We start from the raw sequence: 27,923 nt of genomic DNA, 5'->3' as shown, positions 1-27,923 counted from the left end.
CCTACAGTGCCTCTATGGTAAATCTGACCCTGGCTGCTGGCCTGAATCTCAGCGACGTACACCAGCGCTAGTGAAAATGGGCTCTTATGCTAACCTTGCCCTTCCTGATAGAGTAGTTACACCCATGCTTTTACACTAAGTACACTTTTCCTGTTACATTAGGTACAGAATTCATGTTATAGTTAATATGCCTTTCCTTTTAAATTAGGTACAGTATTCCTGTTACATCATTCTTGTGACACTAGAAATGTCATAGTAATTATGCTAACTATGCCTTTCCTGTTAGAATAAGTGCACCATTTTTTTTTAAACTAGTGACGCTCTGCCCAGTATACTATTTACACCATTCCTCTTACTCTTTCTCTAGGTATTAAACTAGTTACATTCTTTGTTACCCTAGTTACAGTATATGCCATCCCCATGTTATATCCATCCCTGTTACAATAATATTGGGAATGGGGGGGGGGGATACTGTTTTTTTCTTTTTATAATTTTTAAAAAGCAAAGGCTGGCAAAGAATAAGAACATCCGTGTTTCCTTATATATTTCAGTAGATCAGCCCAAGCCTCCTAGCAGCCAGAACAACTCTTGGTATTCTGTGTAGCGCGGCTGTTCATATGCTGCTTAGGTGATCACAGCGACACCAAACCAAAGGAATTCTACTGTGCAATCCTGTCTGTTCCATAAAATATGCTCCATATACACAATTCCTGTTACACCAGTTATAGTTTTCCTGTTGCACTACTCACACTGTTCATGTTGACCATGAAGGTCACCAGGTGAAGGCAAGGGAATGGAGTATAAACCCGGGGTGGGGGTTACCAAGGTTTTTCTGAGGGCCCCTATGCATTGTAGTTACGCCACTGAGTGTAACAGGAATGCTGTAAAATTAACACCATTCCTGTTACACTCATTTTGTTACTCTTATTATATCATTCCTGTTATATTATGCTACTTAAACTCTTTTTGTTACACTAGTTATGCTTTTCCTGTTACAGTAGTTATACCATTCCAGTTACACTATTCCTTTTACACTAATAACATACACTAAAAAGCTGTGCACTCGTCTGAAGGAAAAGGTCCAGGTATACTTGAGGCTGGGTTTATACTATTCCCGTACTTAGGCCAACATTCCTATTGCTCCCTTTCCATGAGCAAAAGCCCTCCCCCCCACCCCATGTGCAGCAGCACCCCTTTCATTCTGTATGCAGCCCCTTCTTCTAGGTGTAACATCCATGTACAGCAGCCCCTCACTTTTTGTATACAGCTTCCTTGTGCAGCAGTAAACCATTTCCATGTGTTTCTCCTCATTTTCAGCCCCTCTATTGTATTTAAAGCAGGTTCTTCTATTTGCAGCAACCCTTCTTCCATGTCTATAAGCCCTGTTGAGCAGCAGCTTCCCAAGACCTGGGCCTTTGTGGCCTGTCCAGAAATCTAGCCATGGGTATACTCAGGAGCTGTAAGGAATGCTCACCAAGTCCAGATGATCTACAGTTTGATTGTAGCTTTCCTCAAAGGAAATAGATAACCGTAGTGCTAAACTGCTTCAACACGCTGAGGGAGACTTGTGTGTGGCTCTATCACCAGGGCCTGTGTGGCAATCTCTACCTCCCCATGTACTCCCTCAGAGCTTTACGCTGAACATACAGAATGTTCCCGGACACTCATTATGATCTGTGACTGCTGCTGCCACCCGATCTGCTTCTGTGTCATCCTCTGACTCACTGAGGGTCTCAAACCTGACACACTGAAGACACAAATTTATTGCCACACTTTTTGACAGTTTTGCTCCTCCATAACCCAGTCACCACATTTAACCCTTCATTTGATGTCTTAAAGTGGACCTCTAGCAAAAAGTGCACATTCCAAGGTTCTCCTTGTAGTGGTAAATTATAATCATCTGCTATGTCTTCTCCCCCAAATCCGTCACCATGCCCCATATCCGCAGGCTTCTAATGCATGGCCCCGCCCCCTTGCAGAAAAACGCCACTGTGTTTTCTCTATCTCAAGTAGAGAAACCACAATGGTAGTGGGTGGTTCTACGTGCCGGCTACCAGCAGATACGGGGCTGCGTAAATGTGAGGGTGGTCCATACACAACATCCCAGTGTCAGTTTTCCTGAACTCTATTTCGCCTCCTAGAGTGCACCACATTGTCTCTTGATATTAGCCAATAGGAGAGCACTCCAAACATATTGCAGCACAACTTCTGCTGATTTGGGGCTATAGGTATAAATCTCATATCCTCCTTACATCAGAATATAGAAGATCCCCTATATGTTATCAGTGCATAGGAGAGCATGCGGTTCCCTCCTCATTTCAAAGTATATAAGAACCTACATACTCACTCGCGATATCAGTGTATACGAGAGCACTTCATCCCATTCCCTTACTGATGTCAGTGTATTAGGAAGCATTGCTTACCTTCTTGTTGTCAGTGTATAGGAAGTCATTTCACACCACCTCCTGATGTCATTGTATAGGAGAGCACTTCATTCCCCCTTGTGGTGCTGCTATAAAAAAGAACCTCCATGCCTATTCCCTATTGCCAGTATATAGTAGAGCTTTCAGCCCCCCACTGAAGGCAGTGTGTAGGAAAGCACAACACCCCCTCCTGGTACATAGGAGAGCTTCCCATCATCTCCCTTGTGTGTGACGTTGGAGAGCATTCAGGAGAGGCATGAGAAGACTCCAATGTCCTTTCCTGATGTCAGTTTATGGGGAGCACATTAACCCCACCTTGTTTTACTATATACACATCCTCCTCATAATCATTTCAAAAGAATCTCCGTGCTCACTCCTGATGTCAGTGTATGGAGAGTATTCTGTCCTCTTAGTAATTTTACTATAGAGGAAATTCCGATACTTTCCGCTTGATGTCATTGTGTAGAAGAAACCTCCATCCCTTCCTTACGGAAAACAAAAGTGTGCTTTCTTAAAACAGAAAGAATTTGTGATAATTCAGGTTGGAGTGAGCTTGAGATGTCTCCCAGTGCATCACTGCTGAATATATGCAAATTAACCATTGTTAGAGCTGTATGCCCTTCTGATGTCACCGTCCAGGAGACCTCTATCCCCTCCTGATGTCACCGTCCAGGAGAGCTCTATCCCCTCCTGATGTCACCGTCCTGGAAAGTTCTATCCCCTCCTGATGTCACTGTGTCTGGGAGCGCTCTATCGACCTCCTGATGTCACCATCCAGGAGATTTCTAACCCTTTCAGATATCACCGACCAGGAGACCTCTATCCACTCCTGATGCCACTATCCAGGAGAGCTCTATCCCCTCCTGATGTCACCATCCAGGAGCTCTATCACCTTCTGATGTCACCATCCAGGAGAGCTGTATGCCCTCCTGATGTCACCATCCAGGAGGCTGTATACCCTCCTGATGTCACCATCCAGGAGAGCTGTATGCCCTCCTGATGTCACCATCCAGGAGAGCTCTATGCCCTCCTGATGTCACCATCCAGGAGAGCTCTATGCCCTCCTGATGTCACCATCCAGGAGAGCTCTATGCCCTCTTGATGTCACTGTCCAGGAGAGTTCTAACCCCTTCAGATGTCACCATCCAGGAGACCTCTTATCCCCTCCTGATGTCACTGTTCAGGAGAGCTGTAGACCTTCCTAATGTCAATTAATATAATTTGATAGGAATGCACCTCATTACCTTCTGATGTAAAGTAGTATTACTCACACCCCCTGCAAGTAGCAAATTAGAGCAGAAAACGCTTGAATTGAATAGGCTATATTTAGATGAATCCTGGCTCTGTGCGTTGGTACTGACATTGTTTTCTGCCTGTTCTTTCTTGTCTGACTGTAGCCTGGTTCCTCCTGGATAACTAAGTGCGTCAGATACGACTGTACAAACACCTCAGTAGGACCGGTGTTAGTGACATCACCCATCAACTGCCCCCCCTTTAATGAGACAGAATGTATAAAGGTTAGTGCTATCTCCACACTCTATTATGGTAATAATTACCCTCCTAATAGCCTCAGAAAATCTGCCCACTCTGCTAATAACCCCACAGATTGCTAGCTACTACATCATGCTTGTTTCCCTCCTAACTGCTGTCTACACACTGTGCTACTTACCCTTCCAGTGACACCAGAAACTGGCACCTGCAACCCCATTCTGATTACCCACTTTATTATGTATGGCAAAGTGTATAGAGTGTATTTTTCTGTATGATGAATTATATGTATCAATCAATTATGTATAGTATAAAACAGTATATAGAGTGTACTCCGATATACAACAAATTATATGAAGTGTAACAGGACTACATATGGAATATATAGCTCTGCTGTAGGTTTGCAAGGACTCTTGTGCTTCATGGTCAGAAGAATGCAGCTCAGTATCCTCCTGCTTCAGGGGGTGGATGCATTAAAGCTTTGCTGGGGGCCCTATGAATTGTACTTACGCCACTGTTCTGCTGTGTGGCATGGCAGCACAGGAAGTAGGTTATTGGGGTCCACTTCCTGGTCCATAGAATGGCGAAACAAGCAGTGGCATCTCAGGGGCTTTCAATTCCCTGGCATGGTGGCTCCTCAGTGATCATGGCTTGGTGGCTCCTCAGAGCCACCTTGCACCATAACATGCTGATATAGGCATAAGCTTCTCTGGACTTTCCTACATCATAGCATAGTGGCGCAGTAGTTGAGTTCCCTGGGTCTTTCTGCCCCATAGCATAGGGGCACAGGAAGTGGCTCCTCAGGGCCCTCCTGCTCTGTGGTGTAGCAGCATCAGAGATGTTTCCTCAGGTACCGCTTGTTCCATGGCATAACAGCATAAGGGGTGGCTTCTAAGGGCTCTCCTGCTCCAATGCATTATGGTACAGGAAGTGGTTTTTGAGACCTCTTCTATTCCATTACTTGGTGGCACAAGGTATTACTGCTCAGGCCCTTAGAATACAGAGAATGCATCAGAGCCCTTCTGCTCCGTGGTGAAATGGAATAGCTGGATGCTTATAAGGTCCTTTTGCTCAATTGCATGGTGGCACAGGTTATTGCTTTTAGGGATGGGCGGAAATGCTGATCTCCGATATCGACAGAATCCCGCATTCCAAGAAGTGTCTTTCAGATTTCCACGGAAATGGCATTTACCGATTTCAGCAGAATGGTTTTATTTTCCTATTTTTGCAAATAAAGTTACCTTAGTTAATAATAAGAAAAACGTTTTTGATGTTAGGCTATTATGCGTAATCCATTTCCAATCAAGGGTTACTTCCAAATTCTCTGATTGGCCTAATAATTCCAAGTCTTCTGATTTTCGTAAAAATGTTGAGTCCTAATACTCAGTATTATGCGAAATTCTGTTTTTTTTGTGGTACAATACTGTTTCTTTGATTTGCCCAATACTTACGAAGTTTATGATTGGCCTAAAAAATTGGTCTAAAAATTCTAGTCTAAAGGTGCATACACACATCAGACTATAGTCTTTGGAAAATGAAAGATCACAGACCAATCTTACCACCCTTCATGTAGTATGAGAGCCATACTCTACACCAGGGGTCCCCAAACGTTTTGGGTCAAGGGCCGGGTCAACATACGTCAGACTGCTGGGGGGCCGAAGTATACATAAAATGATGTCTTTGCGGGCCAGACAGTGAAGCATACTCAGGTGACAACCTGAAGTCCAATTGGACAGCAGTGTCACCTGATGTTGAATTTGATTGGAAACCAGCAAATTACTGTTTTTGGCTTCCATGTGGATGGGTGGTGCCAGCTCTGCTATTCTATATGTGGACCACCAATATCTAAAGATGTAGCTGACTGCATCTATAAGTTATTCATTTTCTGTGCGGGGGGCCAGTAAAAAAGTCTCAGGGGGCCACATTCGGCCCGCGGGCCTTAGTTTGAGGACCACTGCTCTACACAGTCTATTCTATGGGGCTGAACTCCCCATCAGAAAAATAATATTTGCTGCACACAAACATGCTGCACACACTCAAAAGATCTGTTCCTGCCAAAAATCCATTCCTGCAAATTGCAATGATAGTCTATGAGATCTGCAGATCATCATACACACATGATTTAACTGACATTCATCTGCAGATCGGATCCACCAGGATGGATTTTCAGATCTGCGGATGATTGCTTGATCTGCAGATGAATGTCAGTTAAATCATGTGTGTATGATGATCTGCAGATCTCATAGACTATCATTGCAATTTGCAGGAATGGATTTTTGGCAGGAACAGATCTTTTGCAGATACTGATCTTTTGTGTCTGTACAGCATCTGTGTGTGCAGCATCTTGCAAAGATTTTTTTCTGATGTGGAGTTCAGCTCCATAGAAAAGACTGTGTAGGTATGGATCTCATACTACATGAAGGGTGGTAAGATTGGTCTGTGATCTTTCATTTTCCAAAGACTATAGTCTGATGTGTGTATGAGCCTTAAGTACTTGGTATTCTGAGATAATTCGCTCAGGGGCACAGGAGATGGCTCCTCGGGGTTCTTCTGCATCAAGGCATGGTGGACATTAGGTGGCTCAGTGGGTACCTTCTTCACCAGGACATGACAGCATAGGTGAAAGCTCCATGTGATGATAGAACAGTCGGTAGCTGCTCAGTACCTTTCTGCTTTATGGTATAGTGGCACGGGAAGTTGAGGGTCATCTTGCGCCATGGAATGGTGGCATCGGTAGTGCCATTTCTTGCACCTTCTGTTCCATGGCTTGGTGGCACAGTCTTCTCCATGACGTTTGCCACATAAAGTATCAGTTTGGTTTCTTCATATAGTATGGAAAGGCAAACAGACAAATTATGTGCATAGGTTTTAAATATACGTTAGGTTGGATTTAAAGGGAAATTCTACATTCATTAAAGGGGTTCTTTCGCGAAAAAAGTAGGCAGTTAAAAAATGTGACAGATGACAGGTTTTGGGCCAGTCCATCTTTTTAAGGGGGATTCTCAGGGCTTTCTTTGTTTTCAACAGCATTTCCTGAACAACAGTTGCAAAATCTAACTGACATAATAGTGTGCAAGTGAGTAGGGAGGCCGGCTGGTATCTTGCTATTTTGGCAGTTAAACTGCTGTTCAGGAAATGCTGTTGAAAACAAAGAAAGCCCTAAGAATCCCCCTTAAAGAGAAACTCCAACCAAGAATTACACTTTTTCCCAATCAGTAGCTGATACCCCATTTTACATGAGAAAGACAATGATTTTCACAAACAGACCATCAGGGGGCGCTGTGTGACTGATTTTGTGCTGAAACCCCTCCCACAAGAGGCTCTGAATACTGCTGGCAAACTGCCACAATGTAACAATGTTCAGAGACAGGAAATAGCTGTTATTAGCTGTCTGTAACAGACAGAGCAGCTAGAAACCGCTAAATAACCTGCCCACAGTAACAATGTCACCATGTAATAAATGTCAGAATGTTAATCTGGGAGAGGAAAGATTTTACAATGAGCAAACACTGACTAAATCATTTATACATAATTATGGTAAAAAATGAAGCACTTTTTTTACTACATTATTTTCACTGGAGTTCCTCTTTAAAAAGATGGACTGGCCCAAAACCTGTCTTCTGTCACATTTTTTAACTGCCTACTTTTTTCGCGAAAGAACCCCTTTAAGCATAGCTATAAACATATATGGGCTCGATTCACAAAGCGGTGCTAACCCAGTTAGCATGCCTAAAAGACTTTAGGCATGATAACCATTGCACCATGCTGGTGAAAAGCCAGTTTAGGCGTGATAAGTTTAGGTGTGATAAGTTTAGGTGTGATAAGTTTAGGCATGCTAAGTTTAGATAAGTTTAGATCGCTTGCAAAGTCCCGCACGCAAAGCAGCGCCATTAAACTTTATACAAAGTGCACCAGTCTTTGCTAGCGTAAAACTTTTGATCAGCTGTGCACTGCGGTGCTAACGCAGTTGGCGCTTAAACTTAGCATGCCTAAACTTATCACACCTAAACTTATCATGCCTAAACTTATCACACCTAAACTTATCACACCTAAACTTATCATGCCTAAACTGAGTTTAGGCATGATAAAGGGCTTTTCACCAGCGTGCTAACTGTTAGCACCGCTTTGTGAATCAGGCCCCTAGGGCCTGATTCACAAAGCGGTGCTAACAGTTAGCACGCTGGTGAAAAGCCCTTTATCACACCTAAACTCAGTTTAGGTGTGATAAGTTTAGGCATGATAAGTTTAGGTGTGATAAGTTTAGGCATGATAAGTTTAAGCACCAACTGTGTTAGCACTGCAGTGCACAGCTGATCAAAAGTTTTGCGCTAGCAAAGTCTGGTGCACTTCGCATAGAGTTTAATGGCGCTGCTTTGCGTGCGGGACTTTGCACGCTATCTACACTTATCTAAACTTAGCATGCCTAAACTTATCACACCTAAACTTATCACGCCTAAACTGACTTTTCACCAGTGTGGTGCAAAGGTTATCACGCCTAAAGTCTTTTAGGCGTGATAACTGAGTTATCACCGCTTTGTGAATCAGGCCCATACTCTATTTGCAAAATCTTGGTAATATTAATTCCTTTTCAAGTCAGTTGGTTATGAATATCCATTGATCATTGACAGGAATTATTTCTCCTTATGTCTCTCTTTCTCTTTGTTTAGATGGGCGGATATGTTGTGTCCTTTCTGGAAGGATGCTGCAAAACATGTAAGTGCGACATCACATATCGTCTGCTGGGACATAGTGAGTGTAAGGCGCTATACATACACACCTGTATATCAGAGGAAACACTACTTGAAGTACCATTGGTAGCAGTTTATTGGTAGCTGGAAACTGCTTGCCTGGCTGGAACTTAAGTGAAAATAAGCATTGGTAGTGAGTTTTGACAACACAGGAAGTCTTATTGTTTCACCTGTAGCATTTCCTCTAAAATCAGAACCTGTGCAACTCCTGTGATATCATGCCACTGCACAAACCCTACGCTCGTAGTGTTAGCAGCATGTCCTAGCTTATGCAAGATGGGAGAAGGTGCCCCAATTGTGATACAATATTTAGTGAGTAGAGGTAAGTAATATGAACAGTCTTACCTTGTGATAGGAGGTTAAGATTTTTATTTTTAGACACCAATAAAAAGACAACGCATTTCATGGGACCTGCCTGCTTCCTCAGGTGAATATGAGACAGTATCTGAGCTATTTATCTCCAATTCAGAGTGCCAAATAAGTCATTGCTGTGCCCAACCATTTTTTCACTGTGAGTGGGACACCTTAGGGGAGTCAAATGCATCCACCTCCCAACCTCTTTTCACCACTGAACCCAAGACTGGGTCCCCTCTTGCCTCTGCCATGGCCCTACCTTCGAGCATCAATTAGGATGTTTAGTGTTAGAGTACAAGGTTGTGGGACGATGGCTACAGATTAGGGTCAGAGGGTTAAGGTTAGGGGACAAGAGGGGGTTAACTTTAAGGAGAAGGTTTGGTTAAGGGAAAGTGTTAACATTAAAGAGGCTAGGGTTAGGTAACAGGTAAGAGGGAATGTTACCAACGGCCTTCGCCTTCTTACTGTGGGGATTGGCTACAGTTGGGCAATAGACAAGGAAGAACTAATGATAACACTCCTGAAGATTGTGTCACATCTGCCCTACTTTTCCATTCCAGAAGGGAATTATTTGCAGTTGTTCAAAACAAAAAAAATTTGGTCACTCCACAGGAATTTTGGGCCCCACCATAGTAGCCCATGTTACATTGCTGAATTGGGGTGGGGTGGGGAGTTAATTACCGTCTTAAGAGTAGGTAGGTAGGTTAGTGTTAGGTGCACATGGGGGGGGGGGGTTAGTGTTAGGAGTACCTGGGGGGAGGTTAGTGAAACAAGTAGATAGGTGAAGGTTAGGGTGAGAATTAGGTTATAGGGAGTGATATAGTTACCGACATCCTACTATCAGGAATTGGGGTAGTAGAATATCAGTCAAATTATTGGTTCCCCTATTGCATGTACACTTTCAGGGCCATAAAAGCATTATTTGCATATTCATTCAGTGAGCATTATGGGAGTTTCTTCATGCTTACATCGTTAAAGGACGTCCGAGGTGAAAATAAACTGACGAGAAAAACAATTGTATCTATCTTCCTTCTCCTAAGACTTTTTTTTAGATATCTCACAGTTTTATTTTAGATTTAAATCTGCTTTTTAAGTTTTTACTGTTTCATTGTCTCTGCTCAATGACATCTTCATTGAAGTATACCAGAGCTCAAATCTATGAATTATTGACCCTTTGTCATCTATTTCCTTCTCCAGAAAGCCATTTACTAACAGGAATGTAATGTATGGCCAGGGCCGAGCCTGGGCGGGTGCTGCGGGTGCATTGCACCCAGGCGCCTATCGGAGACAGGCGCCACCCAGCCACCACTCACCCCATCTGGCCGCCGCTCTCTCCCTCCCTTCCTCCCTCCCTGTAGCCGCCGCCGCGTCAGACCTCGATCAGGCGGCGACCAATAGTGCGGGCGCTAGGACCCAGCGCCCGCACTGATATGCGGAAGTGACATCACTTCCGCATATAGAGCGGGTGCGTCTGGCGCTCGCCCTTACTGGTCGGGTCGCCGCTGATCTTGAGGTCTGCTGAGTGCTGACTAACTGCGAGGTAAGGGGGGAGCGGCGGCTAGAGGGGGGGTCCCTGTCACTCGCTAACTAAAGGGGCTCCCTGTCACTCACTCACTAACTAATGGGTCTCCCTGTCACTCACTAACTAATGGGGCTCCCTGTCACGCACTCACTACCTAAAGGGGCTCCCTGTCACTCACTCACTACCTAAAGGGGCTCCCTGTCACTCACTCACTAACTAAAGGGGCTCCCTGTCACTCACTAACTAAAGGGGCTCCCTGTCACTCACTAAGTGGGCTCCCTGTCACTCACTCACTACCTAAAGGGGCTCCCTGTCACTCACTAACTAAAGGGGCTCCCTGTCACTTACTAACTAAAGGGGCTCCCTGTCACTCACTAACTAATGGGGCTCCCTGTCACTCACTAACTAAAGGGGCTCCCTGTCACTCGCTAACTAAAGGGGCTCCCTGTCACTCACTAACTAAAGGGGCTCCCTGTCACTCACTAACTAAAGTGGCTCCTTGTCACTCACAAACTAATGGGTCTTCCTGTCACTCACTACCTAAAGGGGCTCCCTGTCACTCACTCACTACCTAAAGGGGCTCCCTGTCACTCACTAACTAATGGGGCTCCCTGTCACTCACTCACTAATAGGGATCCCTGTCACTAACTAATGGGGCTCCCTGTCACTCACTACCTAAAGGGGCTTCCTGTCACTCACTACCTAAAGGGGCTCCCTGTCACTCACTACCTAAAAGGGCTCCCTTTCACTCACTCACTAACTAAAGGGGCTCCCTGTCACTCACTAACTAATGGGTCTCCCTGTCGCTCACTAACTAAACGGGCTCCCTGTCCCTCACTAACTAAAGGGGCTCCCTGTCGCTCACTAACTAAAGGGGCTCCCTGTCGCTCACTAACTAATGGGGCTCCGTGTCGCTCACTAACTAAAGGGGCTCCCTGTCGCTCACTAACTAACGGGGCTTCCTATCGCTCACTAACGGGGCTCCCTGTCACTCACTAATGGGGCTCCCTGTCACTCACTAACTAATGGGGCTCCCTGTCACTCACTCACTACCTAAAGGGCTCACTGTCACTCATTGCCTAAAGGGCTCACTGTCACTCACTGCCCAAAGGGCTCCCTCTCACTCACTACCTAAAGGGGGTCCAGGCTGGCTACATACACTGGGGACACTGGCTGTTTGTCATTATGTGCATTTACTGGTGAAAAGCTGTCTCTTATGTGCATTTGCTGGTGAAAAGCTGTCTCTTATGTGCATTTGCTGGTGAAAAGCTGTCTCTTTTTATGTGCATTTACTGGTGAAAAGCGGTCTCTTATTATGTGCATTTACTGGTGAAAAGCTGTTTCTTATTATGTGCATTTACTGGTGAAAAGCGGTTTCTTATTATGTGCCTTTACTGATGAAAAGCGGTCTCTTATGTGCATTTACTGGGGAAAAGCTGTCTGTCATTACGTGCATTTACTGGTGAAACGCTGTCTCTTATGTGCATTTAGTGTGGAAATTTTGTCAGAAAAAAAAATCTTTTGTCAGTAAATTTTTAGGTATTTGTCAATAAAAAAATAACGTGAAAGGTTGGCAACGCTGGCTGGCGGCGCAACGGGAAAGATACAGGCAGCCCACCTCACGCCTGGGCTTGGTGGGGGGAGGAGCCAACAGCGAGCGAAAGTAGGGTGGCCGCGGGCAGCCATAAGTACGCAGTGTGTGACTGCGTCGCACTCGCAGAGCCTCTCAGCCTGAGTCAGTCCAGAGACAAGCAGACTCGCAGGCAGCCAAAGCCAGCTAGGAGCAAGCCCATGGAAGAGGGGTAGGAATGGGGTATCACATGCATGCGTAAAGAGGTGGAAGGTGTGCGTGTGATTAGGCAGGACATGGGTGTGGTTATGTGGTTGGGTGTGGTTATGTGGTTGGGCGTGGTTAATTTAACCACTCCCATAGGCGCCAGAAAAAATCTTGCACCCAGGTGCCAGGCACCCCAGGCTCACCCCTGTGTATGGCTATAATTATTTATCAGTTGCATACCTTATGTTTAACTCTTTCAGGCAGAGAAAAAAAAAGTAACACAGCCTAGTTATTTGTGTGCTTGGCACTGTACATACACATTTCTGTTTCATCATGTCACATCGTAGACAAATTGCTATTTAGCAATGATTTTTTAGGCTCCTTTTAACCCCATATAAAATTCCCAAGTTCCACCCATTGAGCACATCAATCCATGCTTTGTAATGATGAAGACCAACCTTATCTGAAATAGCCGTTTGCAAGGTTGGTTCTGTAAATTGGCTTTGTAAGAGGAATAGCCTATAGGCATTTTCCATGCAAGCAGTTCCGGGCGTATGCTTTTTTTAGGGACATAAAGGAATGATTTGCATATTCACTTACTGGGCAGAAGTGATGCATTGTGAGAGTTCCTTCGGACTCACATAATGCTGAGAAATTCCAAAATATCTTGTGTTTTCATAAGGCAAAATTATATTTGGTGGAGCAGAGGGGTCTGTACACGTAGATAGACACCCAGTATAACAAGTTAGAACTCTTTACTGAAGAAAAACATGCAGAGATAGATTATACACCACCATCAGGAAATGCAGCTTACTTAGAACAGAGAGGAACAACAGGGAATACAGGAAATAACAATCACATAAAGATCATCACCACATTTTACACACTGTGACATCTTGTGGTTGTTTTACTATACTGCAGTTTAACCTCCCTGGCGGTATGCAGTTTCTGAGGCTGCGTCCACGGGAGGGATTTTTTAAATAAAATTTGTTTTATCCTTTGTTGCTAGCACTAGGCTAGCTACCATTGTCCCCCAAGTCCCCCACACCCTTCTCACCCGCCGATCGCCGCCGCTATGCTTTACCTAGCCGCGATCCCGCGAGAGCCGCAGCCTCCCCAATGTGCTTCAGTCGTCGCTATGGCGACGATCAGACATGACGTCATGACGCCACGCGCAATCCCGATGCTCCGCATAGTGAAGCATGGAGCTGATTGGAGAGGATGCACCATCCCGGGATCCGGGGAGGGGGGGTTTACGTATAACGGTGGCGATCGGGGGCAATCAAAAAAGAGCGGAGGGACTTGGGGGACAATGGTAGCTAGCAAAGTGCTAGCTACAAAGGCTAAAGCAAATTTAATTTAAAAAAGCCCTCCTGGGGCAGAGAAATCCTCTGCGGCGGCTAGCCCGAGCGTAGGTCGGGGTTACCGCCAGGAGGTTTAAGTAATAATGTTGTTAAATCGCTAACAATATTTAGAATACTAAAAATATCCAAATATTCGCTATCGTTTTGCCCTTGCCAAATGCGGTGGCACTAAATCCATACACACCTAGTCTCCTGGCCTGTCTATACTATGAAGAGCCAGACCAGCTGTGTGCATTAGATTCAGGGAGTCACGTAGGTAGATAAACTGGGCATTCTCAGCATTTGGGTTGATTTATGGTTATGATTTTTTTTTTCTAGGTAAAGAAGATGGTAAATTCTGTAAGCGGGTGACAGTCCGTATGACGATCAGAAAGAATGATTGTAGAAGTAACACGCCTGTAAGTACCTTCTCTGTACCTTGACAAAACCAAGGAAAACAATGAGCATAGTTGAATATGTTCCCTTCATTAGATCTTCAACTGACCACATCCTATATACTAACCTACTGTATGTTAGTAAATATGCACGGACCCAGATGCACCTGTGGGTGGTGGCTTAGTGTGGGTGTGGCTTAGTACGGCAGCAGCTTAGTACTTAAAGGACAACTGAAGTGAGAGGGATAGGGCAGCTGCCATATTTATTTCCTCTTAAGCTATACCAGTTGCTTGGCAGCCTTGCTGATTCTCTGCCTCTAATGCTGGGAATACACAGTAAGATAATGCGCCGGAATCGAGCCGGCTCGATGCCGGCGCGTCCCCGCTCGTCCCCGTGGCTGCCTGGATCGATTCCCACTCGTCCGCGTGGGCACTTCTTATCAGCTGTTCGTTTTTTTGCGGGGAATCGATCCGCCACGGTGCGGATTTTATTTTTCCGCCACGGTGCGGCTCGATTGATAAGGACAAACTCACCGTGTATGCCCAGCATAATAGACCCTGAACAAGTATATGCAGATCAGGTGTTTCTGACATTATTGTCAGATCTGACAAGATTAGCTGCATGCTTGTTTCTGTTGTGTGATTCAAACACTACTGCAGCCAAATAGATCAGTGGGGCTGCCAGGCAACTGGTATAGTTTAAATTGAATTAAATATGGCAGCCTTTATATTGATTTTACTTTAGGTGTCCATTAAAGCGGAACTGAAGATTTGTTAAAAACAAACAGTTCCACTTACCTGGGGCTTCCTCAAGCCCCCTGGGTATCCTTCGCGTTACCGTCCTGCAGCAGGCGCAGTTGCCGTGGAAACTTCACCGTGCTGGAAGAACGGAAGATCATAGAGGACCAGCGCAGGACAGGATGGCTGCAAGGGGCTTGTGGAAGCCCCAGGTAGGTAAAACTTCTTTGTTTTGAACAAATCTTCAGTATGCATGGATGCACCTGTGGGTGCTTAGTATGGGCAGTGGCTCAGTATGGGCAATGGCTTAGCATGGTGCCATGGCTTGTATCCTAAGTAATGATGTGTGGGACAGGTGCTCCCAGTAATGATGAGCTCCCCTTTAGCTTGCATCTAATACATCATAAGACAATGTACCCGATCCCTCAGTAGCATGTCCATCCTTAAAGGGAACCAGAGACGAAACACCCTCATGTATTTTACCATATATATCAGTGGCAACATTAGAGATCTCTATCTCTATGTTTTAATAATGTATTAGTAACAGATTGTGTACCCTTCTCCCTTGTTACATCTGTCGTCTCCTGGAATGTTTATTTTACACTTATTTACTTATAAGCCCTACCATTGAATTCCCTGGTGGGAGGAGAGGGGCTGGTTGTCATTCCTTTTCAACTCTATAGCATTTTTATCAGCTCGGAGATAAAAAGTGTTATCTAGGATTTTGTAGGTAGGAGAGTGCAGTGATTTATTTTCAAGTCATGGGGCAGGAAGTGGTTAAAAGGAAATAAATATCGCAGCCTCGATATACCTCTCACTTTAGCTGTCATTTATATTTGTATGCAAGTCAGAAAAGTAGCATCACATTGACAACTTGTAATCATGAAGTGACCTGTTACCAGTGGAGAAACTACAACTCATCGGGCCCCCAAGTGAAACTTTGATGGGGGGCCCCCCAATGTTTCCTTACCTCCCCTTGGTGACCCTTATGGCCTTGGGGCCCATCTCACAAGGGTCATAAAACACATGTGGCCATCATGATCTGCACATCCATAACATGTGAAACCACAAAAACACCTGATCTGAAGTATAATCCCCCATATCGGAGGAAGGAAAAGTTAGTAGATGTGGCCCTAAAACAGATCTGGGCCATCCTGCAATCACAGGGGCTGCTCACCTCTAGTTATGCCCCTGCATGTTAGATAATCCACCAAACTTACAGGGCACAATGTTAAAACTGGCTTCTGCCATAAATCACTCTTCTAGAATACCGATATGTTACTCTACATTTCTCTGCCTGCAGGTGAACATTGTGTCATGTGACGGGAAGTGCCCATCTGCCAGTATTTATAACTACAACATCAACACGTATGCCCGCTTCTGCAAGTGCTGCCGGGAACTGGGGCTCCAGAGACGGGTGGTTCAGTTATACTGCACAGGAAATGCCACATGGGTCAATTATTCCATCCAAGAGCCAACAGACTGTTCCTGCCAGTGGTCCTGAAGGTGACACACACAAAGCAGGGCAACAAACCAAGCCTTGTATGAATGCGGACAGTTTCCAAGTGCGATTTTTTTTAAGAAAAGTGCCAATTTTCTGAAAGACTTTTTATCACTTCTTTTTATCTCCACTGATTAGTACGTTAGAAGCTCACCCTTCTCTGCATGTGCTAAAAGCCGCTCCCTCCATTCTTCTACTATAAGCTTGGCCATGGAATCTCTTCTGGCTCATGGCTCTGTGCCATCTATATAAGGAACATGAGTACAATATCTGAAAAGAAACATCAACATTAGCAACGTCCTTTGCACCAAAATATTGAGGAGCTTCGTCTGATCTGACAACATAACCTACGTACCTGAAATCAGCCTGTCCTAAATGACTTCCTGCCATTTGTGTGGGCCTCCACCCAACAGTACCAATTACATGAACCAACAATTGTGTTCAAGACTATGTTTGAGGCTGAGGGATGTCTAAGAACCATTGTGTTGAAGGACAGCCTTACTTCCAAGTCTCCATTCTACCAATGTAGATTACAGGGATCTGTATAACTGCAACAATACTTAAGTACAAGTACACAATCCATCACTCTGAAGTCCACATGTGGTGTTAAGTGGCCTTGTACCTACTGATCTGCTATGTGGTTCTTCAGCAGCTGCTCACTCACTGTTCCTTGTCTTCTCAAGTTACCGGCAAATCTTCTTTAATCCTTACTCAACTCTTCTTCTTCTTCAAAGCTGATCCACCATCAGGTTCACTGGAGATGCAGGAAATTGTTAGCTTGGGACTTCATACTGCTGTATAATGTGCACAGGCTGCAACCCACAGAGCTTGCAATCTCACAGTCCACAATGGACACGCCAGGGACCGGAAATGCTCCACGGTGTTTAATGTGTGATCCCATGTGAACTGTTAATGTCTTATGACTTTTTTTAAGTTATTTTACCTGTAGTCAGCCATCACAGAGCACATTTTGTTGGAAATAAATTTTATGATTGATGTAAAATTGAGATGATTTATACCAGAGAAGCCAGACAGCCGATGTGGCATCAACTTTCGAAATGGCTGCAAGTGACATGTGGCAAAAAGAAAACAGGGTGACTGGATACTACACACAAGGGAGGGAAGTCAGAGAGGTCACAGGTCCTCCCATCTCTCGAGAAACAGTTTAAACAAGGTACAACATAAGCCCCCCAACATATTACCCCGGCCTCCTCATGGAGTTTCAGATGTGGGGAACCTTGCCTATTGCATCAAATCATTTTGTAAGGGTCAAAATATTTGCCACTGCCTTTCAAAGTACCCTCAAATGTTGAAAGCCATGTGGGTTGATCATGCACTTGGTTCAGAGATGTTACAATGAAATAAAATAATTTAGAACAGTTTAAAAATAGAGGAGGTAAAGGTAAACTTACCTCCTCTTGGGGAAAAAACTCAATGGTGAGGTTACATAGTTATTTAGGTTGAAAAAAGATATAAGTCCATTGAGTTCAAACTGAAAATAAGGTGCAAAAGTTTAAGGACTGTAATTTTATTGATTCAAATGAACAAATCTCTCATAGATTGCAATGCGTTTCTCGGGACTAGGTTCTGGCTTCTTCAGGCATACAAAGAGAGTAGAATCTCTAATGAGCCGTAGTGGAGCCTAATGCTACATTTATTTGGATTGATTGGCTTAATTGAGAGGAACGCACATAAAGTTGCTTTTTAGCATCTCTGGGGAATAGAGATGGCTCGAACCTCCGATTTTAGGTTCGCGGACCTCGAACGCGAACTTCCGCAAAAGTTCGCGAACATGCAAACTTTTTGAACCGCAATAGACTTCAATGGGCAGGCGAACTTTCAAAACTTCAAACATTCATTTTGGAAACAAAAGTGATGGAAAAGATGTTTCAAGGGGTCTAACACCTGGAGGGGGGCATGGCGGAGTGGGATACACGCCAAAAGTCCCGGGAAAAATTAGTATTTGACGCACAGCAGGGTTTTAAGGGCAGAAATCACATTGCGTGCTAAATTAGAAGCATAATGTGATTTAAAACATCTTGCATGTGTATACATCAATCAGGTAGTGTAATTAGAGTACTGCTTCACACTGACAGACCAAACTCAATGTGTAACGCACCGCAAACAGCTGTTTGTGTAGTGATGGCCGCGCTGAACTGGTGCGCACCATGGCGAGAGTGCAGGCGATGGCGGTTTTCAAGTCCATATGGTCGCCGGGCTGAGGTAGCTCAATGATAGAACAACAGTTACTGTCCAGCTGATCGAGTTTGGTCTGACCACAATGAAGCAACGACCTTATTATCTTGGGTGTGCCCCCCAATATACTCATATAGCCGGCAGTCATTGCTTTATTGTGATACGCAAGCCCCTTCACCGCAGCCAGGTAATGATCATGAAGGGGCATTGACACATGTACATGCCTATTGTTTTGTTGTTGCAGCCTTCATAAGGAAGTTGTCCCTACGCGGGTCTTGGTCTTTCCATGGCTCAAATTTTGGTGGCAGAGAGTACAGATGGCATTGCTCTCATCTGATGCAGACACAAAAAAAATGTCCACACAGCTGAGCCCTGGGATGATGGCACTTTGGTGGCTGCCAACTTAGTGTTAAGTGGGGTGCCAGAATCAGAGCAGGAAGAGGAAGATATGTCACGGTTCCGTGCGGAAGATGAGGTGTTCTGTGTTAAATAGTCAACTACGTCCTGACAATCTTGGGGGTTGATGACACGTGCCTTCTGAACACTGTACTTTGGTCCAGGGCCACACGAAATCATGATAACATGACCTCGAACAGACCTACCGGGTAGCCTGCCTCTGGCTCTGCCTCTGCCTGTTTTGTCCATATTGGGGGGGATGAAGTGAAAGGTATGCACTGACTTGACTAATGCAATGCGCAGCCACACAGGTGCAGTGAAAATATATGCAGTGACTGGTATATAAAACTGCGTGCTGTGACACAGGTACAGTGAAAGGTATGCACGGACTGGTATCAATAGAATGTGCAGCTGACACACACATAGGTACAGTGAACAAGTATGCAGTGACTATATAAAGTCAGCGCAGGTCTATAGTAATACAACTTTCGTCATTTTCTGGTATACAGGATCTTCGAACAAAAAGGTAAAGAAGCAAGGCTTACCAGATTCCAACAACCCACATTATAAGGTTTATAAGTGATATGGAGGGCGCTTATGGAGATATTCCTGTAGATATATTATTTCACCTGCTGCAAACTAGTCAAATATGGGGACCCACTCACCTCATATAAACTGATAAATCAAGTATGAACAACAATGCTAGTTGCGCTGGCTGTAAATTATTATCGGGTAATTTAACAGATAGTGGATACTGGTTGTCTCAATAAAAAATTGTTTGTCAATTTATTCAAAATATACTTATAAGATACAAACTCTCAATTGTTGCACAGATAAAACAGTGTTACATCACAATATGTACTGAATGTATATGTATATACCATCCATTCACTCATACATACACAGACCCTCCAATGTGCATAGAACAAATAGGGATAAAAAATGAGATAAAAATGAAAAAAAAATATATATAAAAAATATATATAAAATAAGATAAAAGTCAGAAGGTTTTGTAGTAGAAAAAGTTGTTTCCCTCTATAATGGCTCAAAAATATATAACTATAATGTCTCTTAGTCCTAAATAGAGATAAGGTAAGTTGACATATTTCAATGCAGACTCCTATATGGAAGGCTGATTACTCTATCACATAGGTATCCCGTCTAGGTTCCTGTAATAAGATGATCCCAATGGTCCTACTCACGTTCCTGGCGGGTAGATAAAGGTTAGCTTGGAGTCCTATAGTGAAGTCGGAGCTCCGGCCGGCTGCTCCGAAGTTCAACTCAGCGTGTGTACACGCTGTATCCTCAGTCCGTTCCACCGTCTATCACCAAAGTGGTTCCGGGTGACGGCTGATTCACTTCCGGTGACGTCACCTATACCCCGCGTCTTGTATTGTTCCACTGTTGCCTAGTTACAGTTTGAATAGGTCAAATAGGGATACGTTCCGTGCCTAGTTGATGCGGCTGCAGAGCGTTCGTTCCTGTGGCAATTTAGGACAGCGTGGGTCATAGAATCAGGGCTTACGCGTTTCAGCGGACTACAGCCGCCTTTCTCAAAGCCTATAATTTGTGAACAGCCATCTTTGGATTGATATACTCCATTAGCTCCTCCTCTCCTCCTGGTATACGTTCCCCTGGGTCCCAAAAGTAGCTGTACTCCATATTCATGTGTGTTTTCCGCATCAATATGCATTCACCATATGTCCTTCACGCTGGGATCCTCCTGTATGTTGTATTCCGTGTTTATATGTATTTTCCGCGTCAATATGTATTCTCCATATGTCCTTCATGTTAAAATCCTCTTGCATGCATTCAGACAGTATTGCAAGTCCCCAAACTGTATAGGGTTTACAGAGGATGTATATAAATTGTATAAAAAAGGTTATATAAAGAAAGGGGAGTAATATAATATGAAGTGATATAAAAATATGGAGTGATATAAAAATAAGGGGACTGATGTTAAAAGTGGGAAGTATGGACAATTGGACTATAGGGAATATAATATATAACATACGCACATATATACACATGTCCACATGTGGTGGGACTACATGGAATGACCCATGTGTCCAAATAAAGAGGGTACATCAATATATCATTTCTCAAAAAATTATTATACATATATATATATGTGGGCCCTGATTCTATGACCCACGCTGTCCTAAATTGCCACAGGAACGAACGCTCTGCAGCCGCATCAACTAGGCACGGAACGTATCCCTATTTGACCTATTCAAACTGTAACTAGGCAACAGTGGAACAATACAAGACGCGGGGTATAGGTGACGTCACCGGAAGTGAATCAGCCGTCACCCGGAACCACTTTGGTGATAGACGGTGGAACGGACTGAGGATACAGCGTGTACACACGCTGAGTTGAACTTCGGAGCAGCCGGCCGGAGCTCCGACTTCACTATAGGACTCCAAGCTAACCTTTATCTACCCGCCAGGAACGTGAGTAGGACCATTGGGATCATCTTATTACAGGAACCTAGACGGGATACCTATGTGATAGAGTAATCAGCCTTCCATATAGGAGTCTGCATTGAAATATGTCAACTTACCTTATCTCTATTTAGGACTAAGAGACATTATAGTTATATATTTTTGAGCCATTATAGAGGGAAACAACTTTTTCTACTACAAAACCTTCTGACTTTTATCTTATTTTATATATATTTTTTATATATATATTTTTTTCATTTTTATCTCATTTTTTATCCCTATTTTTTCTATGCACATTGGAGGGTCTGTGTATGTATGAGTGAATGGATGGTATATACATATACATTCAGTACATATTGTGATGTAACACTGTTTTATCTGTGCAACAATTGAGAGTTTGTATCTTATAAGTATATTTTGAATAAATTGACAAACAATTTTTTATTGAGACAACCAGTATCCACTATCTGTTAAATTACCCGATAATAATTTACAGCCAGCGCAACTAGCATTGTTGTTCAACCCACATTATAAGGTTGTAAACGAGTTTGATAGATGGTCCGTAGAACTTTCAAATGGTGTCATTTCACCAGCGATGTTGCACACCACAGATTCCTCCGGAATATAGTAGATATCATACGGGGGCCCGTGCACTGGGAACCCCAAAAAAGTAGCATGTATAAAATGGTCAATAGAAGACCTCAAATAAAATGGTGCCGCCACCATTTTATTTGAGGTCTTCTATTGACCATTTTATGCGCGCTACTTTTTCGGTATCAAACTCGTTTACAACCTTATAATGTGGGATGTTGGAATCTGGTAAGCCTTGCTTCTTTACATTTTGTTCGAAGATCCTGTATACCAGAAAATTACGAAAGCTGTATTACTATAGACCTGCGCTGACTTTATATATTCATTGCTTGTGTGGACTTTTGGACATTGTCCTTCTCGGCTGCGGTCGCTTTTCGCCTTGGCGCTGACACTTGTTGTTTATTATTGTTTATTTAGGTATGCAGTGACTGGTATATAAAACTGTGTGCTGTCACATAGGTGCAGTGAACAGGTATGCACGGACTGGTATTACAAATGTGCAGCTGTCACACACACAGGTACAGTGAACAGGTATGCAGTGACTGGTATATAAAACTGCGTGCTGTCACGCAGGTGCAGTGAACAGGTATGCAGTGACTGTGTGACAGCTGCACATTGTATTGATACCACACAGGTGCAGTGAACAGGCATGCACGGACTGGTATTACAAATGTGCAGCGGTCACACACACAGGTGCAGTGAAAAGGTAGGCACTGAATGTGCTGGGCCTGGCACAGTATAGCAATTAGCAAGGGCCAGCTGCGATGGACAGGGCTGTATATGCACAGTGGGCCACACACAAAAAAAAACACATCACAAGAACATTAGCTCTCAAAAGAGCTGTTTTGGGGTGCTTTTTAGCAACAAATATCAGCAAGGAGCAAGCTAACAGACCTAACTATCGCTTCAAAGTTTAGCCCAATGATGTAGTATAGGGGGCGGGTCGGACTCGCATAAAGTTTGCGTTCGATTGCGAACGTGAACCCGCAATGTTCGCGCGAATAAGTTCGCATGCGAACCGTTCGGGCCATCTCTACTGGGGAATATACCTTAGTTGTAGGAAGCCTCTGGATAGTACAGAAGCTTCCCTGATCCTCCTATAGTCCACCATTCCAGAGATGGGTCCCTCAAAACATATTTCACAAGTTCATTGACTATGTTTAATGTTTCTTGTGGCCATGCTCCCAACCTCTATGAACCCATCCTAACTGGGCATGCCCGTATGAGGTTCGCACATGCCCAGTAGAAGAAAGCTACTTCTGCAACGACTTTTGTCCTTCATGCAAGAGTGCTTAATTCTACTGGACATATGCAGACCTTGCTTGAGCACATCCAGTCAGGATGCGCTCGTACACAACTGGGAGCACTGCCAGAGGAAGAAGCAGAGCCGGATCATTCACAAGGCACCTAGGCAGGTGCCACGGGGTCTGATGATAGGTGTCCAGGGGCAGCTCCTCTTAACCCTTCTAGCAGTTCACCTTACCAGAAAAGCCATGTGATAAGGAGGAGGAGCCATTTTTGCTATGTTGCCTAGGGCCCTATTTAATCTTTATCCATGGGAAGAATATGGTCCTGAACAGCAACAGTGGGCTCAAAAAGGTTCTGGGAACAAAACAGGTAATTTCAATGCACGCTCTTCCCTGCGCTGCACCTGAGTTGGGCGCCGCCATAGACATAATGTTATTATGACTATGGGCACGCAGTAGTGTAATTCGGGTGCCTGTGATCACCGGAAACCAAATTACTTCTCTCTCGGAGTAACTAACACTCAGAGAGGGAATAGTAATTAACGCTGCCTGTAATTTGAGCGGCAGCAGGGTGAGCCGTCATTTGGTTCACGCTGCGCTAATGTGACCGGGCAACGATAATCCACGTACGCATCAAGGAAGCCTCTGGACCATCCAGGGACTTCTCACTACTGAGGTAAACAACCCAGCAGGAAGCCCCATGCTTTTGCCAGGCTCCTACTGGTTTTGGGACGATGGGCGGGCGGTATGGCAGATAAAGCGGATGGATGATGACGCGAATGGATGCAAAACAGCAGGTACATGAACAATGCGGCATGGATGCGCTTACCGCTCAGTTTCTGAATCCCGTGCATTCACGTCACCGTGTGAACAGGGCCTAATTCTGAGGCTAAGGGCCAACAGTATTTCCACTGGAATGCCGCTTTAACTCCTGTATCAGATGCGGCACCCATGCTTGTGCAAAATCCCACCTGAATCGCTAAAGCCATGCCATGCACAACTATGCGGCGGTAAACTGCAGCATGTCGCCTGAAATGTTAGGCAGGCTATTCAGATGGTAAAGCTATTGGTAGAATAAGCAGCCTTTTGCCACTGGAATCACATGTGGGGAAACGCAACGGATTCCTCACTTGTGGAAACAGAACCTGAGGATATCTGGCTCTAGGTGTTGATTCAGAATAGATCACAGGCCTGTGCATTATAGCAGATCACCAGAGCAGGATCATCCACAAGTCCATTCTAGGCAGCTCACTAATCCAGGATAGTTTCAGCTGGATGGAATGACCGCAGTCAGCTCGCTGTTTTGTCACTGATGGTCCCTCTACTGCTCTGAACTGCAAGATTTTTGCCGATCATCGCCATTTTCATCATCGAGCTGTAGCAAAAAGATCATTGACACATAGAGTCCGACATCGTCTGCTTAGCAGAGAACCTCAGAGGATTGTGAGCGGTTGGTGATTGCCGGTTGGAGGCAGTGGGGTGGCCTTATACCCCAAAGGCGTTAACGGGCCGATCCTGGCCGCAACATCCGGTGAGTTGCTTTATGAAGGGTGGGGGGAGACCTCGCAGCTATTTATTGAAGTTTGATGGACTGTTATTGAGCACTACTAGAAAATGTGTCCTATAACTCTAGGCAGCTGCCTAGGGCCTGGAGAGAGTCTGGGGCCTGGTGGATGCTAAACCCCACCACATCTTACTAAAAAAAAAAAAAAAAAACAGGTGACCATCAGCAGTGGGCCTAAATTGCTATCTTGCCTACGACCCCATTTCATCTTACTACATTTCTGCAGATCCCAGAGTCTCCAGTAATAATACGACAGTAGGTACAGAAAACAACCACTCGTTCAGAAGATATACATGTTATTGCTTTGCAGCCTGAAGTAAAGACACACTCGCAAAAAAGAAGGTTGGCAGCTGTTTTAAACACAATGCAACTTTTAACAGTCAAGTGAAAGATATAAGTTATAGGTTGCCTTGAGAAATGTATCTTAGTGTTTGTCTTCGTTTCAGGCTGCAACACAACACAAGGTGAATATTTTGCAGGGTGATTCTTCTCTATACCCTCCATAGGCTCCGGGCCTCCAGCTTATGGCACCTCTGGACCTCTGGTTCAGCCTTGTGACACGATGTTCTGTATACCCGGCTAATCCCAGAAGGGCGTGCGCAGCGTGCAATTCGTTCTGCAGCTGTTGCACTCCTGGCACATCTCAGCTGCCGGAACAAACGTGTTTTACAAATGAATATCCAAGATGTGGGATTTTAGGCTTCTGTAGGCACGAGATGTGAGCTGCGTTTTTGTTCGTTTCGCATGTGCTGAGAAAGGGGGGGCCTGTCCTGTGGATTACAGCCAAGTGGGGGCAACGTGTCAGCGGTCAGACAGGAATGACAGACGTGTGCTGCCTTCATAGGACTCCATTGTTATGTTACTCGTTTGCTTGTTAGCCCCTAAACACATGGAACGATAGTTCCCTTCTCCTGCCTTATATTATGAGCTCCAAGGCTCACCATGATGGTGATGTGTTCCTAAAATATAAAGCCGTAGCTGTCTTCTCCATCTGGCACGATCGTGATGACCTACCTTCACATATAAGACACATCAATACCAGTGTTGTGTAGGACATACAACAATGGTAATGGCCCTTCTCCACAAATGAGGCCATACAGAGCCACCATCAAGGAGGTACAGCTAGGACCGCTGTCTTGTTCCCGCTCTGGGCCTGGGGCCTGAGCAGTGGCTCTGACATATGGACCCCATGACCAGGAAATGAACCTGCAATAATAAAACATATCAGGTCATTCCCTTTCTGCTTTCCTGCCCTTGCCGAAGTCGCGTGGCCGCTCTTCAGTTCAGACCTGCAGATCAGTACGGCGTGTCTGTGTAACTCACGGACACACCGTGCTGTCTTCCTCACTGATCTGAGGAAGAAGGAGAGTGGGGGTCCTGAGGGGGGAGAGGGGGAAGGAATTAAGGCCCCTTTCACATTAGCTAAGTTTTTACAGGGGGGGGGGTGGAGGTGCTGGATAATTTTGTGAGGGAAGGGCAGTCGGTTTGCCCAGTATGTGGCACTGAGATTTCTGATGGCATCCCTAAAGCCATATTTTCCAAGCACGCTGGCTCCCACTCAGTATGTGTTTACCCTCCACTATATACATGATGGTTTTTTTATTCCAGGTCAACCAGAGTACATCATGATGGTGTAAACTCTACCTCCTTTCACAGGAATTATTCTATGGACAAACCATGATGTTATTAACTCAGCAAACTTTGGACATCTCTTATCCCAAGACCCCTGACACACTATTACTGCTGACCCTCCACTACTTATAGGACCCATCTAATTCCAGAGATCCTGGACACAACATAATAATGTTAGAACATTGCAACATATGAGGTTCTTCTTATTTCCTGTAGCCCAAACCAAATATGGTAATGTTGATCTCCCCTCACATGAGGCTCATCTTATCCTGGAAGCCCTAAAAAACATCATCCTTACGTAATAAGGAGGGACCCTCAGGATACTCATAGTGGGCTCTGGCTACCTAAAACTGATGTGTGTGTGTTGGAGGGAGGAGAGCACAAAAGTGAGGTGCCTTGTAACTGATTAGGAGTATGGTCCGCAACCAAGATGTTTTAATTGAACCCCATGATTTCTGTCTACATCCCTGGTAGTAGGAGGAATATGCATGAACCAGTAGGGTCAACAGTGCAACTGATGGGGTGGGAAAGCTGTGCATTATTATTATTTATATAGCGCCGACATCTTCCACAGCGCTGTACAGAGTATATTGTTTTGTCACTTAACTGTCCCTAAGAGGGGCTCACAGTCTAATCCCTACAATATTCATATGTATGTATTGAGTAGTGTATGTATCGTAGTCTAGGGCTAATTTTAGGGAGAAATCAATTAACTTATCTGTATGTTTTTGGAATGTGGGGGGAAACTGGAGTGCCTGGAGGAAACCCACTCAGACACGGGGAGAACATACAAGCTCTGTGATGATAGTGCCCTGGCTGGGATTTGAACCAGGGACCCAGCGCTGCAAGGCAAGAGTGCTAACAATTACGCCACTGTGCTGCACATCATCAACATCCTGGGGAAAGAAGCAGAGCCCAATAACAACAGGGTTTCAATTCAGTGACCATCGTTGAACATTTGTATTTAGATCTATTCCCCTGGCTTAGTGTCCATTTGGCCAAGAGACAGAAACCAGAGCAACTTGCCTACACACAGCTCCTACTCCCTCTACTATAGCTGCATCTTCCTGTTCTGCCTCCCTCCCTGTTCTCATACATAGACACATTCTCCGCCTGCATGGCAAATACCATTAGCTAGAATAAAGGCCATCACATCCTATGTATTACTTGTGTTTAAATCTCACCTTCAGGCACAGATTCAAAAATATCTAATAGCTTCATCCTACTTTTGCCAAATGTGTCTGCCAGGCGCACCATAAGTTACCCTCCATGGGTTACACCCACATATGTGGGGGTAGTTAACAACACCTTCTCATAGGAAAAAGGTACTTTAGAAAGCTAGGTATTTGTAATGGTACCCTTTGTAATGTACCCTTAATATTATGAACTGCATGGGCTGGTATAGCTCAGGGTGCAAAGCCTCACGCTCACAGTCTCCCTGGGTAATATCAGTCTGCGTGGGGAATATGGTGATTTTGTTGGAGCATGTTTTATGTTTTTGTTTACAGTCTATAGTGGAGCACAAATCAAGTGCTACGCAGCGCCAAAGCCACCTGACTCGAC

General features: G+C 44.6%; 1 protein-coding gene across 1 annotated transcript in view; it reads left to right on the top strand.

Annotated features, from left to right (window-relative positions):
- Positions 1-17,292, top strand: part of LOC137537950 (mucin-2-like) — a 343,213-nt gene extending 325,921 nt beyond the window's left edge. Inside the window, exons 71-74 of the mRNA XM_068259877.1 lie at positions 3,821-3,940; positions 8,579-8,624; positions 13,995-14,074; positions 16,092-17,292. Coding sequence (XP_068115978.1) covers positions 3,821-3,940; positions 8,579-8,624; positions 13,995-14,074; positions 16,092-16,292 — 447 coding nt within the window. The 3' untranslated portion in view covers positions 16,293-17,292. The remainder of the gene's footprint in view (positions 1-3,820; positions 3,941-8,578; positions 8,625-13,994; positions 14,075-16,091) is intronic.
- The last annotated feature ends 10,631 nt before the right edge of the window (positions 17,293-27,923 follow it).

This window comes from Hyperolius riggenbachi, chromosome 11 (assembly GCF_040937935.1).
Source record: "Hyperolius riggenbachi isolate aHypRig1 chromosome 11, aHypRig1.pri, whole genome shotgun sequence".
NCBI lineage: Eukaryota > Metazoa > Chordata > Amphibia > Anura > Hyperoliidae > Hyperolius > Hyperolius riggenbachi.
Note: the sequence above shows the minus strand (reverse complement) of the source record. Positions and strands in the feature narration are given on the sequence as shown.